The sequence below is a fragment of the Falco peregrinus genome, chromosome 5 (genome assembly GCF_023634155.1).
Source record: "Falco peregrinus isolate bFalPer1 chromosome 5, bFalPer1.pri, whole genome shotgun sequence".
NCBI classification, from domain to species: Eukaryota; Metazoa; Chordata; class Aves; order Falconiformes; family Falconidae; genus Falco; species Falco peregrinus.
The window spans coordinates 103,378,059-103,396,109 of NC_073725.1; the positions used below are offsets into that span (position 1 = coordinate 103,378,059).

The 18,051-nt window shown below is 56.6% G+C and overlaps 1 protein-coding gene across 1 annotated transcript in view; it reads right to left on the reverse strand.

Moving 5' to 3' along the window:
• The window catches only part of PLXNA1 (plexin A1), a 121,476-nt gene that overhangs the window by 38,257 nt on the left and 65,168 nt on the right, over window positions 1–18,051 (reverse strand). Inside the window, exons 9-11 of the mRNA XM_055805522.1 lie at window positions 15,716–15,830; window positions 9,469–9,669; window positions 281–377 (exon numbers count right to left, since the gene is read on the reverse strand). Coding sequence (XP_055661497.1) covers window positions 281–377; window positions 9,469–9,669; window positions 15,716–15,830 — 413 coding nt within the window. The remainder of the gene's footprint in view (window positions 1–280; window positions 378–9,468; window positions 9,670–15,715; window positions 15,831–18,051) is intronic.

Genomic DNA, 18,051 nt, shown 5'->3' on the forward strand with positions numbered 1-18,051 from the left:
ACAGGGTTCTGGGGAGGACACCCATTCTTGCCCCCTCCCCGGGTAGGACAAACCCCATGGGCAGGAGGCACCAGCACCCTGGACTCAACACAGGGGCAGAGCTTTTCTTGCAGAAAAGCCCCTTGTTTAGAAACCTGCCTGATTGATGCAGCTGGAGCATCGCTCCTTTCCCTAAGGCACTGGTGCAAACTGCGGTTGAGGTTGGGGAGAAGGGTGGGCTGGAGGCTGTGGGGGGGGGGCACCGGGCTTCTTTCCCACCCTGTTCCCATCCCTCACTCACCTTGGATGTTCTGGGGGTTGTCGATGACAAAGTTCCCATTCCAGACCACGGACAAGTTGACCGGCAGGTCACTGATGTCATTCCCTTCATAGAAATACTGCAGGAGGGAACAGAAGGAGGCAGAGCCTGTTAACCAGTGAGGCAAAACGCGCTGGTGAGGGGCACAAAGAAGCATACAGCCTCATTATGTGGGTATCTCCCACCAGCCCAGAGGACAGGGACAGGGCCCTGGTCCAGACTTGCTGGCTAGGAACAGAGAGGTCTAACAGCCGTTGGTCAAAGCACTGGATACACCACATGCAAACCAGTACACAGAACTGGCAAAAAAAAAAAAATAAGCAGAATAGAGGGTTTCTAAATAGACCCAGAACCCATTAACCCGAAGGTCTGAAGCTGCTGCTGCTGGGAGAGAAGGAAGCAGATGGCATCTCTGCAGCACACATGCACCTCTCCCTGCCAGGCACCCGAGCCCTCCCCTATGTTCTCCCCGCTCCCCGGATGCTGAGTTGAATGTTTGAGATCACGCTCATCACTAGCAAAGCTCAGGAAGGACAGGCTAGACAAATGGCAGGAACAGATTTGGTAGAGCTGCCCCCGACACCCAGAGGGAGGATGTCCCCCATGGTCCCCTCGAGCCCCATCGTCCAAAACATAATGACATGGCCACATGGCCACCGGTGGAACAGAGCCAGGCACCACCATGATGACATCCCAGCCCTTGGAAAGATCTTAGGAAAGCATCCCTCTCCTCCACACACCATCTCTGCACCAGACCCCCAGCTGCCCTGCTCCCAGCCCCGCACCATGCTCAGCCATCAGCCATACCCTACTCCAGGACCGGCACCACCACCCTGATGCCCCAAGCTCCCATGTAGGGTGGTGACACGAGGGGATCCCACCCCCAGCTCCAGGGGACCCCAAACTCAGGCCCCAGCACCTGCTGCTATCCAGACATACCCACCTCCGTCTCTCCTTCCAGCCTGGCCGATGCCTCCTCCCCACCCAAACCCCTCTCCCCTGCCTCGACACCGAGCCCCAGTCCCGGCAACCCCATCAATATTCCCCGCACAGCCCCTGCACGCAGGCGGAGAGGTTTAATCGATACAGAGGCAGGAAGGCAGTTGGAACCGTCCCTGACAGCTAATGACCTCCTTCGGCAAGAGATTCTCCGCTCCTCGCCCGAGAAAATGACAGGCGTGTCAGAAGAGATTAAATGAATGATTCATGGGTTGCTGGAGTTTGTTAGGGAGCGGCGGCCGCGCCGGCAGCAGCTCACCCAGCTGTGGGCTGGCTGCAGCCCTGCCACTACCTCCAGCCAGCCTGAGCATCACCTTCCGCAGCCCCGGTGCTGTACCTGACAGAGGTGGCCTCAGCATCACCTCCACCACCGCCCCAGCTGCGGCCCCACAGAGCACATCTGTCCCTGCCAGTGCCAGGCACCACTCCAGTAAGTCTCCTCTGCTCGACCCCCTCCACAGGAGCCAGGGACGCAGCCCACGAAGGAAGCCAGCGTGCTCAGGTGGCTGTGGGAAGCAAGAGACCCTTGGGTCCTTCTCGCCTCACCATCAAAGCTGGTCCCTTCCATGCTGAGTCTCTCCTAACCAGGCATCACCATCAGCCACAGTCCAGCATCAGACACGGCACCAAAACGGGGCACACACCCAATGTGAGACATGGCTACGGCAACGCACCCCTCCCTCAACCCTGCAAGGTGCAAATGAGAGGCCAAGCCTGATCCTGGTCCTCGGACCTTCATAGCTTTTGGCTAGTGGTCTTATATCCAGGGGCCACCCCACTCAAAGGGTGGAGGACCCCAAAATGCAGCCCTCCCCAAGGAGGAAGGCTGCTGCTGACCAACTGCAGGCAGCAACTGGAAGGCATAAGACATCCAACTGCAAACTCAATCCTTTCTTGAGCACCCAACAGCCCCACCACCCTCTCCCCTCTGCAGGAAGGAGCTTCATCACCCCCCTCACCACGCAGCCTCTCAGACACGGCATCTCTTGTGGTGTTTGCTCAGAGGACCTTCAGCCACAGCTCTACCACGCGCCATCTATAAACAGAGCCTCTCAGCAACATTCCCATCACCACGCCTGGGGAGACGGAGCCAGAACCGGGCTGAGAATCCAGATCTGTTCACCTTCCCCTACCTTACCCCCACCCAATGACATCTCCAGCAGGACCACGACGAGGAGCCAGCCAGACCTGCAGCAGCAAGCAGCAACCATCCTCTGGCAGCAGGAGAAAGCACGTGCCAGGGAGGGCGGTGGCAGTGCCGAAGCAGAATTTAGCTGTGACGAGCCACGTGGCAGCGTAAGTGAAATTGGCATTTTCAATTTGTACTCTGACATGTCTCATTTGGGGCCCTGGCATCTCGGGAAGGCATCCAGCCTGCAGCTGTCCAAAACACTTATTTGCATCTCTCTGCCCCGGCTGCTTTTGGAAATTAGTTCTTCTGGGAGGTGGGCTGGAGGAAGGAGAATGGGGGGAGAGGGAGGGAGAGCATTAACTCTTCATGTACCAGCCCTGAGACAGCAACAGGGCAATTGCACAAGTGATGGTGTCCCTCTGGAAAACAACACCGTGCTGAGGATGCTGAATTTGCCATGGTGTGGAGCTGAGGCAGACGGCAGGGAGCAGCCAGGAGCACAGGACTGTGCAGAGGGAAGCAGCCGGCAGGAGCAGGAGTCATCGCCCTGGCTGGCATTCACGGCGTAGGACCACCAAGGGAACACAGATATCAATGAAAAACGTGTCCTCGGCATTTGCGTGCCCATCAGCAGTCTCTCACCTGCCCTGCAGAGACAGCCAGCGGGTCCACAGCTTGGATGCAGTTACTGGTCCCCGTAGGATGCTGGAGCTGGAGTCATGGCTCAGCTGCATGGGGGCAGGAGCTGCAGCCACATGGGCTCAGGGCTCAGTCTTCTGGGACACTGAGATCCATCAGATCCCCCTCTAATTTTCAAAGAACCTCTTAGTTTGAAGGACATTTTTGAAAGGCCTCCTCGCAGCTGTTCTCGCCCCAGCACGGGCAGGAAGGTGCCCTCTCCCACCACGGGCATAGCCACAGCCGGAAAGGCAGCAGCACCCAGCCCGCAGCAGCTGAGCACAGGAGCAGCCACTTTCCAGCCCTGAAGACCCCACAACCAGTGGGGATCAGGCAGGGGAATGCTTACCGACCTGTCCATCCCACGGGATCCAGACAAGAGCCCACAGGCAGCCAGCAGGTCCCATCACGCTGGCTCCTCCCTGCCTCTAGCTAACACAGCGCTAAACATCCATTAAACACTTAACTGCTACTAGCTTCCCCGTTAATCAATCGCTGTGGCTGGCAGCGACCTGGCAATCCTGCTATCAGGACACTTTTCGCTCTACGCAGGCAACTGGGACCCCCCGGCTGTGCCAAAGGATGATGTGGCATGGCAGCTGCCCCAGGGCTGAGTTATGGGAAAGGGACTTTGGCTCTGGGAGCAAAAAATGACAGGCACAGCCCCAAGAGCAAACCAACAGCACCCAAAAGAGAAGCGTTCCTATGCGGCACAGTCCACAGAAGGGGATGGGAGAAAAGATGTCATCGAGTGAGTCAGCAACAGAGATGCAAGCCGCCTGGCTCCTTACCTAACCTGGCCAGCCCTTCTGTCCCTCCCTGGAAGAGCCTACGAGGCAAGCGTGAAACAGCTGACAGCCAACGGGCCAGCCCCACCGACCTGGACACAGCTATTCCCAGCAAGATCTCCTTCTGCAGAGATGTGGTTCAGGCAAGAGGACTCCTCGCTAAGCCTTTCTCAAGGCTCTTCACCAAAAACTTATTTCAGGCATCTTCCCAAGTAAGAGCTGATAACTTCACGTGCTTCTCACATCTCAGATTCTCACACCCGCTCTGTCCCCATGCTGGGACGCCCATCAGCCCAGCACACTGCGAGGGTGGTGGGTTCCACCTCCCCTGAAGGTCTCACATTTGGTTATAGCAAGCCCACTGCTTGCCCACCAGCTACCAGCAGCAGCGGGCACCGAGAGCCGCCCAGCTCCCCTTGGGGTGAGGGATTCAGCACTCCGAGAAAGTGCCTCCAGGCAGCCACACTCCCAGGGGACAGAGGTGCAGCCAGCCATGGGGCACCCCAAATCTGGGGGCAGATCGCACTCAGATGCGCTCTGGGATGCTCTTGCAAGCACTACGCCAACTAGCCAAGGCACTAGCCCTTCCCAGCCCAGAAGAGGCAGGGCAGCCCCCCCGCCATCAAGGCATCCGTGCATCCCGCTCCAGCCACAACCTGCACAACCCAGCCCCAAGGAAGGCAGCAGAAGGGCTGCTCCTCTGCGAGCAAACCCACACATCCGAATTTCCCTTGCAACCCCCCTCCCTCCCACGTGCACCATCCCCCTGGGCTGCATTTCTGGAGGAGTGCTTGGGCTGCAGCTGTGTCCTATTTTTCTGTAGTTGATGACCTCAACTCCTTCCCCGCGCTACGGGGACGGCAGTAATGTACATCGCGTCTCACCAGGGCTCAACTGCAATTCATCATTATTTTATCTGCTGGAATTTAATTGGATCCTATCAAACTCTCCTGATACTCCCTTTTCACTTTAAACACTGCTGCAGGAAAGATAAATGTAGGCACCGCTAGGACGGAGAGCACAGCTTTGTTGGTGAACGGTGCTGGGGTTGTGGGCTCCAATCCTGTTTCCCTCTCCATGGCTGGTTAATTAGAGATACATATACTGGAGGTGTGCGGCGCTCAGAACAGGGCATGTGTGTATGATTTATGTTCCTCTATAAATACACCCTAGGCCTAGTAAAATACCGTCATCCACACAACAGCACAACTTGACAGTAACGCTTGGCCTCTGATTCTGGATCCCCTTTTGCTCTTTTTACATAAATCTCCTTTCCTCCCCCATCACACACAAGCTTCCCTGCCTGGATTCCTCCTGCCTGAAATTCAGCAGGGTGTAAGTGAAAACCCAAGACCCTGGGAATATGGTAGAGCAACACCCAGGCTCCACTGCAGTAAAAAAAAAAAAAAAAAAAAAAAAAAAAAAAAAAAAAGAAAAGAAAAAACAAAAACCAAACAAACAGAAAATGTAAATCTACCAGGTCTTGCCTGCCTTCCCACCATGCACACCTTGGGCTGGGTACCCCAGCCTCAGCATCTGTGCTGGGTACCACTCATGAGCCCACCTCAGCACTTTGTCACGGGAACAAGCTGCTCCTGGATGAACATCCCAACCTGAGCCTGGCCAGAGGGCACCAACCTCCAGAGCCACAGCCCTGGGCAGGGCGGGCTGTCCCTGCCAGGGGCATCGGCCAGCAAGGAGCCAAAAAGGAGCCAAGGGAGGTGACACAGCTGCTCCTCTCCACACAGGGCTTTGGTTAAAAGGAAAGGGAAATAATTGAGGCGTGAGGATTAATTTAAAGTGCTGAGATGACAAACTCAAATGCTCATGGAAAGGAGATCAGGGGTTCTTCCTATTTTTACATTTAAAGGGAAAGAGCAGCTCTAGGGCTATTTCAGCCTTAAGAGGAATATTCTGGAGAGAAAAAGCCAAACCCTTGGCAACAAGAAACACCTGTAGCCATTTTGCCAAGGCCAGGACTAAATCACATGAAGCCCAATGTTACAAGCAGTAGTGCAGATTCGGGACTGCGGTATTTTCCAACCGCAAAATTATTTAATTTTTGCAGCAATCAGAAGGGTGAGCCCTGTTAAGGGATGGTAGATGGGAAAGAACAGGCAAAGGCAGGGATGCTTGCAAAATGAAACTCAGTGGCATTACCTGCACACATTAAGACAGGTGACCATTTCTCCATCCTCTGCTGCAAGAAGCAAGCCTGGAAATGTCCACTTCCAGAAGATTAAAAGTAACCAAGTAACAAAAAAAGAAAAATATAGTTCATTGGCAAAGAATTTAATTTTCTTAGTTAGGCTTCTCTTTTTGTTTCTTTACAGTGCATGTGGAAAACCTTTAGGATTGCCTTCCCTTCGAAGAGCAGAAAGAGACCAAAGTGAAGAGGCAGAAAAGTGTTTTTTTCTGTGTGGTTTTTGCCCTGGTATGCATGGGGAACTCAGGGAATTCCCTTGAGTTTCCTGAAGATCTATTGGGTGTCTCAAATTATGTTTATAGTCGACACTCAAACCTTAACGAATGGACTGCTGAATATTTAACCAAGATGTCCTTTCTTCAGAGTGCTAACAAGTCATTGGAGTTTGACAAGCACTAAAACTAAACAAAAGACAAAGAGTTTTAAGCGAGTTTGACTTATTATCCCTTCCATTCACCCAGGATTCAGGAAAGCATCCCTAATTCCACAGAGTAATTAACCTCTTGTTCAGATCCCATTGAACTCCTGGAAACAAAGTGTGCTTAAATGCCTTTCCGAGGAGAGGACATCCATTCCTCACTTGCTGGCTGGGAGGATGTCATCCTTCCCCTATTTTTCCGTTCCCCAGCGTCCTCCACACCAGCCAAGACCCAAAATCCTAACCCAAAGGATGAATCGCAATGGAAGAACTTGGTGGGTCATGGGTGGGTGGCTGTGCAGGAGCCTGAAGTGCTGTCAACCAGCCAGATGGACTGCAAAAAAAAAAAGACAGGGAGGAGACAAGCATCCCAGAAGTGTGAATCTGAATCCTCCACACCATAAAGCAGCCTGGCTAAATGCCCTCAAACGTTAAAGCAGGCAAGCAGACCCTGAAAGCCAGACAGATTCTTTCAAGCCAAAACTCTCTTCTTCTGTCTGTGAAGCTACCCTGTGCCTGAAAGCCACATCTCCTGCCTGAGACCATGGCCCCATGCTCCCCTGCCACACAGCCCGCAACACCTCCCATGTGCTCTCTGACCAATTTGCTTTGCTTTCACGGCACCCCTGGCAATTTTCAGGTCCAATATCTACCACTGTCAGTCCAGGAGAAGGTGCCAGTCACCTCAGCTCTGCATGGGGACCACAGGGTGGGCAGGCACACCTCAAGCTGTCTTATCCCTTTGGAGAAGAGCTGCAGAGATCGTGCAACTCATGACACCAGTGCTGGCAGCCACGGCACCCCTTGGAGCTAAATTGCATGCTAAAGAATTGGGCAAGAGGGAGCTGCCAGCTCCGCCAGCTGCAGGCAGGGGAGAGCCGGCAGGAGGCTGGGCTGGCCAAGGGGCCCTGGCCAGGCAGGGGCTCACAAGGTGTCCCCACAAAGCTGGGGACCAGCAAATCACCACAAGGGCTGAAGGTCTGCAAGCCAATACCCACTTCCCCCACAGAGTTCCCGTGTCCCAGGCAGACAGTTTCGGCTCCTGGGTGCTAACGCAGCTCTACGCCTGGCCAGGCTGGGCTCTCTCTTTGGGAGAAAGAGCTGCGTTTCTTCCATACTCTGCACCAGGGCAATGGTTCCTCCAGCCTGTTGCCAGCCGCAGGTGCTCTGGTAGGCATGGACATGTTGCAGAACAGCCCTCAGACAACCAAGCAGGTACCTGGTGTAACCAACCCTCTGCTGGGACAAGAGTAGCTCAGCTAACCGCTCCCCCCGCCCCCCCCCCAAACCTCCCACTTGACTGTGATGGAGACAGAGCAGCCAACCTTCGCTACCAGCAGCAACAAGACCCCAGCAAAGGGACCCCACCACTACTGTGACATCTCTTCACACGCACATCCATCATGTTCCCTTCAAAGCACTAACTCCCAGCTGTGCAAGCAATGGGCAAGACTGGGTCCAGGGGCAGATCTGCATGGCAAAGCCCAGGCGAGGGTCACAATCAACACCAGGGACCAGCAGCCAAGCCAGTTCCACTGGGCAAGGGACTCCGCCTGGCTTCTTTTCTTCCCCAAACACAGCAGCAAGATGACAAACCTTTGCTCAAGTTGCCTCGCTAATGGCTTCTTGCAGCAGGGCCTTGCAGACACCGCTCTGGTCCTGCTGCTCCCTGGAGCTCACGCTTTGTGCCACTGCCTGGATTCACCTCCAGGCCAAGCACAGACCCACCAACAACATTTCCAGCCAGCAACTCAGGATGGGGAGCAGTTCTGCTCCTCACAAACTGCGTGGCACCGAGGAAGAGCCCCAGCAGCACGGCATCCCCCTGGCACTGCCACCCAGGGCAGGAGGCAGAGGCTCGGGATGCTCCTCCTGCCCAAAGGCTTCACAGCCCCGAGAGCGCAGGGGGAGGGAGGGAGCCAGGCTCATCTTCAATGGCCTCTAAATGTCACTCGTGCCACCAAAGGACAAGGGAGCTGGGATCAGCACTGGTGTTAGGCTGCAAATGAGCTTTCACAGTATGAGTGATGGAAAACAAATTTTAAAAGGATTAAATGGGAGGGAGAAGGGAGGGGCCAGCTGCAAGCAGATGAGGGCAGGTCGGTGCAGAGCCCAGCAGGGCAGCCGAGATGCTGAGCAAAGCCAAGATGCTGAGCAAAGCCGGCTCCTGGGGGGGCTATTAGTTTGCTCACGGGCTTGGTGGTCCCTGCACAGGATGGCTGCAAAGCAAGGGGCACACACAGACCTCACCGAGGGGCCACAAAACACCCTCTCTCTTTGGTATAAGGCAACTGGAGGGGGCAGAGCAGGCAGAGCTGCCTGCAGGAGACAGCTTAAGTGACAGAGCTGCAGGGAGCAGGGACTGAGAGGCAGGGAGCGATGCACCAGCAGGGCCAGGATGGAGGGCAGGCAGGCAGGGGGACGAGGTAGCTGCCAGTCACAGCTGGGGACAGACAGGGGCTGCAGGGGAGGTAGGGAAGCACTTGTGGGGCTGGCAGGCACGGCAGCACACGGGGGAGCGTGTGCGCAGCAGGACACGGAAGAGGTGTTAGCTCAATCCCGCCTGTAAAGTGGGATAGCTTGGTATCAAGGGGAAGCAAGAGCAGGCAGAGAGAACGGGGAGGCAAGGCTCCGGCACGTCTGGGCCAGCTGGCTCCATCCCAGGCAACTTTCTTCAGCTTTCCAAAGCCAATTTCCTTGGAAGTGCTCCTAAAGCCTGGCGGCACTGGCGTTGATCCTACCCAGAACAACCCTGAGCAGCTGCCTTCCCATGCACCTGGGGGAAGTACAGGGGGGAGCCCACCTCACACCCCACAAGCAGCACAAATCCCCGTTACCTGTCTGTGGGAGAACAAACCCAACCATGCAACAAGCCGGGAAAGTCCCAGGCCAGGGCAGGAACGAGCAGCCCACAAACAAAGCCCGTGCCGAGGCAAGCTGTGCACTCACCGAGGTGTTCTGGCACTGGATGCTGGTGCTGTTGAAGCGCAGGGCAGTGACACGGGTGGTGCTGCCGGGGATGTGGAAGATGCACTCGTAGTTGCGCTGGCCGGACTGCGGCTGGGGCAGGTTCTTGGCGGTCAGGGTGATGGGTTTCACCACGCCCACAGGGATGTAGATCTGGGTGGAAGGCAGGATCTGGGGGCAGTCCTGCAAGGGGAACAAGGGGCAGCCGATGAGAGGGGAATACCACACAGCCTCCCTCAGCACCCCCACAACACCCCTTGGCTGCAGCCCAGACACCACTGAGCACAGACAATATCACCCTGAACACACACTTGGGTAAATCCTTATGTGCAGCAAACCCCAAACCAGCATCCTGTGGCTGCTCTGACCAAAGACCTGAAGACAGCAAAGGAGCACAGAGGAATCTGGTGGCAGGGCAGCAGGGTGTTTTCCAGAGCTCGCGTTGATCCAGACAGAGGATTCAGCTATGGGACCGGTAACCTGGTGTTGTGACAGCAGCACACATTTGAGCAAAATGATTCCTAGCGAGATGGGCTTTAATGTCATCATTGCAGTCAGTAGGTTTCAGAGTTAACACCCGCTGGGCTGCACATTGTCAGGCTACCCTCTCAGCCCTCCTGTTCCCCTGGCAGCCCCCCTTCCCTCTTCCTTCACAAATGGACAGAAAAGCCTTTTCCCCCTTTGACACTGCAACGTGTTTCTGCAGTGTTGCAGAAAACCTGCTCTGCAGTGAATTTTGCTGCTGCCACTTCTACCTGCAGCCAGCTCAAAGCAGCATCACCCCAACCAGCCCTCCTGCAGTCTGCCCAGAAGTCAGCACCCCTGGCCAGGGGATGCTGGTGAGTCCAAGCCAGGGCGGAAAGCAAGGGCAAGGGGCTCAGCACCACCCTGCCAGCCCCCCACGCTCCCCGGGGAAGGAGCCATCAGGAGGGCGAAGCACTCAACTTTTAATAGCCACGAGCTCCCAGCTGCTCTGGGGGAGCTGGTGAGCCTTGTGCGCAAAGCACGGGGGAGCAGGAGGGAGCAGAAATAAATGAGCTCAGGCAGCAAAACAGCCCTGTGGCCCCGGTGGGTGCCACTTCAGCAACAACAGCCTGATGCAATCCCACATTGGCTTTGCCGAGCCGAGCGGAGGTCTCGCACCTATGGCAGCGACTCCTGGAAGCATCGGCTTGAAATAACGTCAAGAAGGAAAAACATGTGCTAAAACGAGCTGCTCCGAAAACGGGAACGGCAGCAGCAGCAGTGCCAGGAGTGGACGCAACCGCCCCGCTGCTCTCACAAGGCCACAGCGTAGCTGTGGGGGCAGCTCTCGCCCCAAGGCCACCAGCAGCCGTGCGTGGCCAGCTGCCTCCTGCCACCCTGCGCAGCACCAGCCTTGATCTCAGGATTAATCTAACCTTCAAACAATCCAGAGAAATGAAAAAGAAATTGTTTCATTTAGCAAATATTTACAGAAAAACCCAACCTGTTTTATGCTTTGAAGTTTCCTGTTCTTCACAAGCATTTATTGCCCAAAAGCACAATTTTTAAGAAAGGAAGCTACTTAGCCCTAAAACATGCTAAACAACATGAAAGCAGAGAGGAAGAGCGGTGCCGGCCCCAACCAGGAGATGGTGATGGGGCTGGGACTGCCCAGGGACCCTCGGCGCTGCTCTGCCACCTCCCTGCTCCGTGTCACGGCTGCCCCTCTGCAAAGGGGGCTTTCAGTCGTCCCCCCTTTCAGAATGAGCTGGAGGCTCCCAGCAGGGAGGCCCCAGACACCCGCTGCCAGCTATAATGAGTGGTCCCCGCCGCTGCACGGCGATTGCCCCCCACCAGCTCCCAGCTCTGAAGTGCTGACGGAGGGAGAAGTCCCCACCTGCTTGATCCCCTTCCACGCTGCAGGGGGACTCCGCGGGTGGCACACGCCTTCCCCATAGGGCACACACACTCAGCAAGGATTAGCTCCCAGCTCGCTCTCCGACACCTCCGCCTCCTCGTTTTTCTATAATTATTGCAGCCAGCGGGTAAGTCCATGCCGCCATAGCTGGGCTCAACACGGATGCTCGCAAGAGCGGTGCCCGGGGAGCGTGGTGGGCACGTGTATCCCCTTCCCCACATGTGCCCCTCTCCCCGCACACGCAGGCAGGCCAGCTCATTTTGCTGACTCGCAGTTTCAGCTGAGTCCCCCGCGACGTCACATGCTCCGCATCTGCCGGCAGAAGTGTCTCATCCAGCAAAAATGTCAGCCTGCGCCCAAACAGGAAGCACCTGGTGCTGGTGGGCGCCCAGGGTGCCCGGAGGGGTGGGGGCACTGGGACAACTCATTTCCCCTACGAGCAATTCCAATCGCTGACAAAACTCGTCCCAGAAACTGCCCAGCATTTACATCCCTCGGGAATGCTCTGCACAGCCCACAGCGCTCACTGTCCTGCTGAAAACAGCCCCCCCAGCAGAGCCCCAGCTCCCAGGAGCAGAGAGCTACAAAGGCATGGGATAAGCAGAAAAGCTAGACCCCAACATCTCACAATTCAGATTTTCTCCATTAAAACTGTTTTTCTAGCTGGGCGAGAATATGACAAGTGTACAGGATTGCCTGGAGAGGTAAGAGCTTTAAGTCACGCCACAAACACTGCTGTTTGGGTTTCTCTGGCAGCTCCCAGCTCCAGCTGCAAGGCTGTGCCATCAGCAGAGATGGGGATGAAGGCAGACTGGGGCTGGGCTCGACCCAGGCGTTGAGGTTCCCTCACAAAGCCCTCAGCCATTCCCACTGGTGGGGAGTGAAGAACAAACATAAGCTGAACCTGCTTGGACTGGAAGAACACACGCAGTCTCCCCAGGCCAGGAGCCTTTTACCCTCCACAGCAGCTCGGTGCTGGCAGGGACCGCCGCAGGAGAGCAGCTTTGTGAGGAGTCCATCACTGATCACCCCACAGCCACAGCTGGGCACCACAAACGGGGAAAAGCGAAGAGTAGCCCGTGCTGCTTCATCACCCCTTCCCCAGCCCTGAACCCTGAAACAAGCCACAGAGGAGGGCTATCTCCGGAGCCCAGGCTTCAAAGCCACAGCAGCCAGCGGGCAGGGACATCCTTCCTGCTGCCGCCATTCCCAGGCACATTTACGTGAGTGGTGGTTCCTGTCCTGCCACCCCCAGAAATAGAGGCAAACATCCCCGGCATGCCCAGGACAGAGTGCTGTGGGTCACTCTTTGTGTTCTCCTACAAAACAGCTGCTTTCCCACCCAGGAAACTGCGGTGAGCCACCCGTGGGAACCGGCAGAGACAAGAGTTAAGCACGGCTGTTAACCCCTGTCCCTGCCTCTCCTGACCAGTGCCCACCGCACACCAGCCAAAGCAGACAGACCAAATGCTCCTTAAAATAACCCTCCCCGTTAGACATCCTCCCACAGAGGGGACGGGACTGGGATGTCTGCCATTAACTTGTGCAGTGGTGCCATGGGCTGGCACCGAGTCCCCCGACCCTGCAGGAGACCGGGACCAGCCAGGGATGGGGATGGGATGTCTCAGGACATGCAGCCCACAGCAGCGGCCGGTCTGCGGTTATCTTGCCATCCCTGCCAGGAACTGCTGAGCCCACACCAACGTGCAAACAGGCTGAGCCAGGCTCTCCAAACCTCAAGCCAGGCACCGCTCCAGGTCCCAGTGTGGCCAAAAGGGCTGTGGGGGGACACCCTGCCCCTTCTCAGGAACAACAGGAGCTCCCAAGCAGCTGGTCCACAGGAGAGCTGCACGCATCCCAAAGACAACACCCCTGGGGGGTAAAGCTTCTGGGTTTGCCTGGCAGGGAACGGGGAAGAGCCCAGCAGCCTCCCCGTGCCCTCTGCGAGGGGAAGGGGCAGAGGAGAAGCAACGGGCTCCGGCGGTCTGGACACCGTATCGCATTTGCAGAAACAACGCCAGGGCTGGCTGGAAGCGCAACCTCAAGAGCAGGCTTCTGGGATGTCTGGGACAGGCCAGCCCCTCACCGGGTTTCTTCAGGGTACAAGCCAGGAGAAAACAGCTTTTGCTGATCTTCTCATGTTACCAGATCCCCCTGGTGTGGGGCCACCAGGCTGACCTTGTTCTGGCCCGTGCCAGACCCGCTCGAGCACCCACGAGCACGGTGCAACCCCCTTGCACTCAGACGATACCCTCAGGGAGGTGAGCGACAGTGCCAGAGCCTGGAGTTTGGCCGTTCGGTGGACGGCAGTTCGGTGCAAAGCACTGGTGGATGGCAGTTCGGTGGACGGCAGGGTGCAAAGCCACAGCCACGCCACCCGAGAGGCTGGCAGAGGGGCCACGGCACAGCCCGGGCAGCTGCGTGCTGGGCAGTGGGGGCAGGAGGAGACCGTTTGTCACAGTCCCATTCCCAGCACTCACCTGCTGCCACGCAGACATGGCAAGCACCAGCCCTGCGTGCAACCAAGGGATGGTTGGGCGTTCCCAGCTCTCCCAATGCGCTTGGCTGAGAAGCAGCTTCACTCAGCTCCACGCTTGGAATAAGGATGATGACAAGAGCCCAGCGTGGCCCCATGCAGGGACATCGCCATCTTCTACAAGTCCCTCTGCTCCTGCAGTCCTTGGAGGCTCTAAACTGGGGAGCACCCAAGTATCTGACCCACTGCGGGTTTGCAAAGCTCAAGTATTTCCCCATAGACACAGCAGCTTCCCTGGGAGAGGCAGCAGGACCAGGCGCTTTGGCTTTCCACAGGGATGTGGTGGGTTGACCTTGGCTGGACACCAGATGCCCACCGAGCCAGCTTGGTGGGCATCCAGCGTTCAGCCCAGGTTGAGCCACCCAAGGGAAGCAGGGAAGCCACACAGGGCTCAGCCCCAGTGCACGGGAAGATGCTCCTCCATCTGTCCCATCTCGGGCACAAAAGCAATGCTGCTGGTGGCTGGGCAATGACAGAGTAGTGGCCCAGCCCTCTCATCCTCTTCTGTGAGAGAGCTCTTCAAGTGATGAGACAGGCAGAGGGGGAGGAAGGGGGGAAAATTAACTGGGGTGTCTCCACCACAGAGGAATTTGTCTGACTCCGTGTGTGCTCCTAGTCCAGCACAGAAGCAGGGGGGGCACAGGGAGGACAGGAGCCCTGACCTAGAAGGACATCCACAAGCCCACAGGTCCTCACTGAAGATGAGGGCAGACCTCAGAAGACACAAATTACAGGGGACAGAGACTGACTCGGAGACACCGCTCCTCCCACGTGGGGTGATGCAGAGGCAGGCTTCCTCTCAGTGCCAGCCAGGACAGCAAAGATCTTGGGAGACATCTCAGTTGCTTGCCTTCACACATGGTCTGTGAAGCAGAGACAAGCCCTTGTTGTTCACCTCTGCTCCTGGGGACTGGTCCTGGCCTGGGAGGCTGCAGGGACATGAGCTCTGCTGGAGCTCAGAGACCAAACTTTATCTGAGATGATCTGGGCAAACACTTTCTCCAGGACAACATCTATTTGAACCGTTCCTGTCAGGACAGCATATGGCTTTTGCTCCCAGCAGCAACCAGCAGGCAGCAGGACCCTTCCCACTGGGTCCCTGCACAGGCAACTGGAAACCCAGGTAAAGTTCAACCAGAGCTTCATTCCAGGACAGGGACAGAGGAGAAACACTCTCTCCCAAAACTCTCCCTTCGGGACCCGAGTCAGCATTTACTGTCGAGCCAGCTGTTGCTCGCCAGACCTCCAGACCCAGCCCAAGCAGCCAGTCATGCCACCACAGGTTGGGGATGCCAGGACCTCCTGCGAGCACCATCCCAGTGACAGGTTTCCCCAGCGGGTGGCACAGATGCTGTGCAGGATGAACCCCCGCAAAAGAACATGTTTCTTGGCAAAGCATTTGAGATGAAGAAGGCATGAGGTATAGCAAAACGGTTTGTTTTACGGATTTCAACCTTTCCCTCTCCGAAAACAAGTTGTTCTGCAATGACAGTTCAAGCTTGCTCCCTTCAAAAACATCAGAGAAAAATGTTTTAGCGTCTCTGCCTTTGTTTTTCCTTTCATTCAGCCTAAAGGGCTCTCGGCTGCACCCAGCAGCCTCTCCACAGCGACACAGCCTCTCCGCACCAGCACATGGTCCCAGCAGTGCTTCACACCCCTCCCTCACTGCTTCCCAGGGAGCTCCAGCACCCCAGGCAAAGTGATGGGAAATGCTTCCCAAAGTGGTTTGCTCTCTTCAAACCCTTCCCCACAGGGCAGGGGGCTGCGACAGGACCAGGACAGGAGAGGGGAGCTGGCTCACATCACCCTACCTCGGAAAGCTTGACGCGTCCCTCCAGGAAGGAGCAGTCAGCGGCGTTGTGGGTGCAGATGTGGCGGTACTTGCACCAGTGGCAGGGGAAGGAGCCGTTCACACAGGACAGGCAGCTGCAGAGAGAGAGAAGCAGGCAGCGTTAGGGCACGGCGAGGCCAGGGTCCACTGGAGCACTTCTTGGGATGCTTCAGCAGGGCAGCAGCTGTGGGCGATCCCCCACCTCTGTATGGGATGGACCCCCAGTGTGGGACAAGGGCTGTGCACCAGCAGGTTGGGGGGTGAGATGCCTGCACACCCCAGACCCACAGGGTTTGCCCATGGCAGGGTGAGGGGAAAGGGTCCTTCCAGCGCCGCAGGGCTTGCGCCCCAGCCGGAGCGGGCACGCTCCCCCCTCCGCTTGGCAAGCTGACCCCGTTCCTGGGCAGGGGCCGAGCTCCAGACTTTGGGAGCTTTATTTGGGTTCGCCGAAAGGCAATTTTAGCAAGAGGCAGCAGAACAAGGGCTCTGCACCGCAGGGGAACAGGGGAGAAAGGGCCAGATTAATGCACGCTCATTGAGAGGAAAATTACAACTGGCGAAAGGTTGGGTCAGATTAACATTTCGGGACTGTAGCGCCTTTCAGTCGCTCACAATAGATTGTGTGTGACCCCCTCCCTCGGCCCCCCTCATCCTCAGCCCTCCACAGCCGCGCGTGCGTGCGTGTGTGCGCTTCCACCCCCTCCCTCCAGCCCAAGACGTTTCCGTCTCTCTCCCCAGCCTCCTCTCGGGGCTCTTTGTGCGGTGGGATCGCCCATGTCCCCCTCTCCTGGGGGGTGCATTCAGGCACCTGGCAATGCTGGGAGCCCCACGCTCTGCTCTGCACCCCTCTGACCAAAGAAACCAGCCCCAGGGACGTAATGCCTCTCCCGCACGCAGGAGGGGATGTACAGAGTCCCCTCCTTGTGCAACCATTCACACGTTTGCTAGCCCTGCCAAAAGCGCGTCCTCCCAGCTCCGTGAGGCATCCCTGTTTGCAAGCACCGGGATCCTGCAGAGCCCCAGAGCCAGAAAGGAGCTTCTGGGGCTCTCACCCCTGTGCAGATGGAAGGGGCTGAGCCCTCCCTGCCGCGCTGTCCCAGGGCAGCATTAATGCGGTGAGCCTTCACAGGGTGGGTCCGCACCAGGCATGTCCCCTGCAGCCCAAGGTGCCCTCCCAAGGAGAAGATGGGAGAGCTGCTGAGGCATAAGCTTGAAGGCAAGAAAAATAATCAGACTGGCTTAGGAAAGAAAAAAAAAAAAAAAAAAAAGAGAAGAAAAAAAGCAGCAGCACCATTTTTCGCTCTAGAAAGCTCATACCTGCTCTCACTGATCCGAGCATGAACAGGATCGGGCCCAAAGCAATTATATTTAAACAAAGGCAGGCTCTTCCCCTGAACACAGCTCTGGCAGGAGGCAGGCAGCCCCTCTTCAGCCTGATCCCGCTCCTAAATCACAGCTCCCTCTCTGCCTCTACCTCTCGGGAAACAGTGGGGAAGACACGGCATCACCACACCAGGGAGCAGAAAGAAAACCTTCCTGGGGAGGGTGATCCTCGGGTGGCAGGGCCTGGCATGCCAAATCTCTTTCCTTCCAAGCAGACTTGTCACTTCGGAGGTGTGGGGACAGCACATGAGGGAGCTGCAGTGGCAGGCAGTGGAGGGTGCAATTGCACACCTGGGGCTTCGCAGGGCCACCACCCCCTGCCCACCCTGGGCTTTCACACACCATTACATATAGAGCAAGAGCTTCCCACATCCATGTGGGCACACTAAGGAAATATTTAATTAAGCTGCTTGCAAAGGGGGCTGGAAGTCATTTCCATGTTTCGCTCACATTTTCACTTCCAAATGAACAGCCCTTTTAGCTTTACCCACAAATATGCTAATTGAGATGCTCCTTATGCAAATATATGCAATTTTATTTCAGCTGCAGAGATTCAACTTAAAAGCAGAGCCATAGCCTCCTATCTCTGGTTGCTTTGATGGAGGGAGGTGCAGAGGGTGGGGGGAGCTGGGGACACAGGATGCTCCTGCCCTCCCCCTAAAGGCTCAAGCAGTGACTGGTGGGCAGGCAAATCCAAGACATGGGGGCTGCAGGGCAGCGAAAGCACAGCTTAATCCTCATGGAAGTAGAGCAACCAACCAAGAGGTCATGTAAGAGAGGAGTGTGGTCCAAGCAGTCACAAGCCACCTGCCAGGGCATAACCACTAACCCTCCCTGAAATCAGTCCTCTGCAAAGGAGAGATTTTCCAGCTACCAGGTCTTTCAGGGTCTGCAAAACCACCCCACGGTCCCCTGTCCACCACCCTCGTGAGG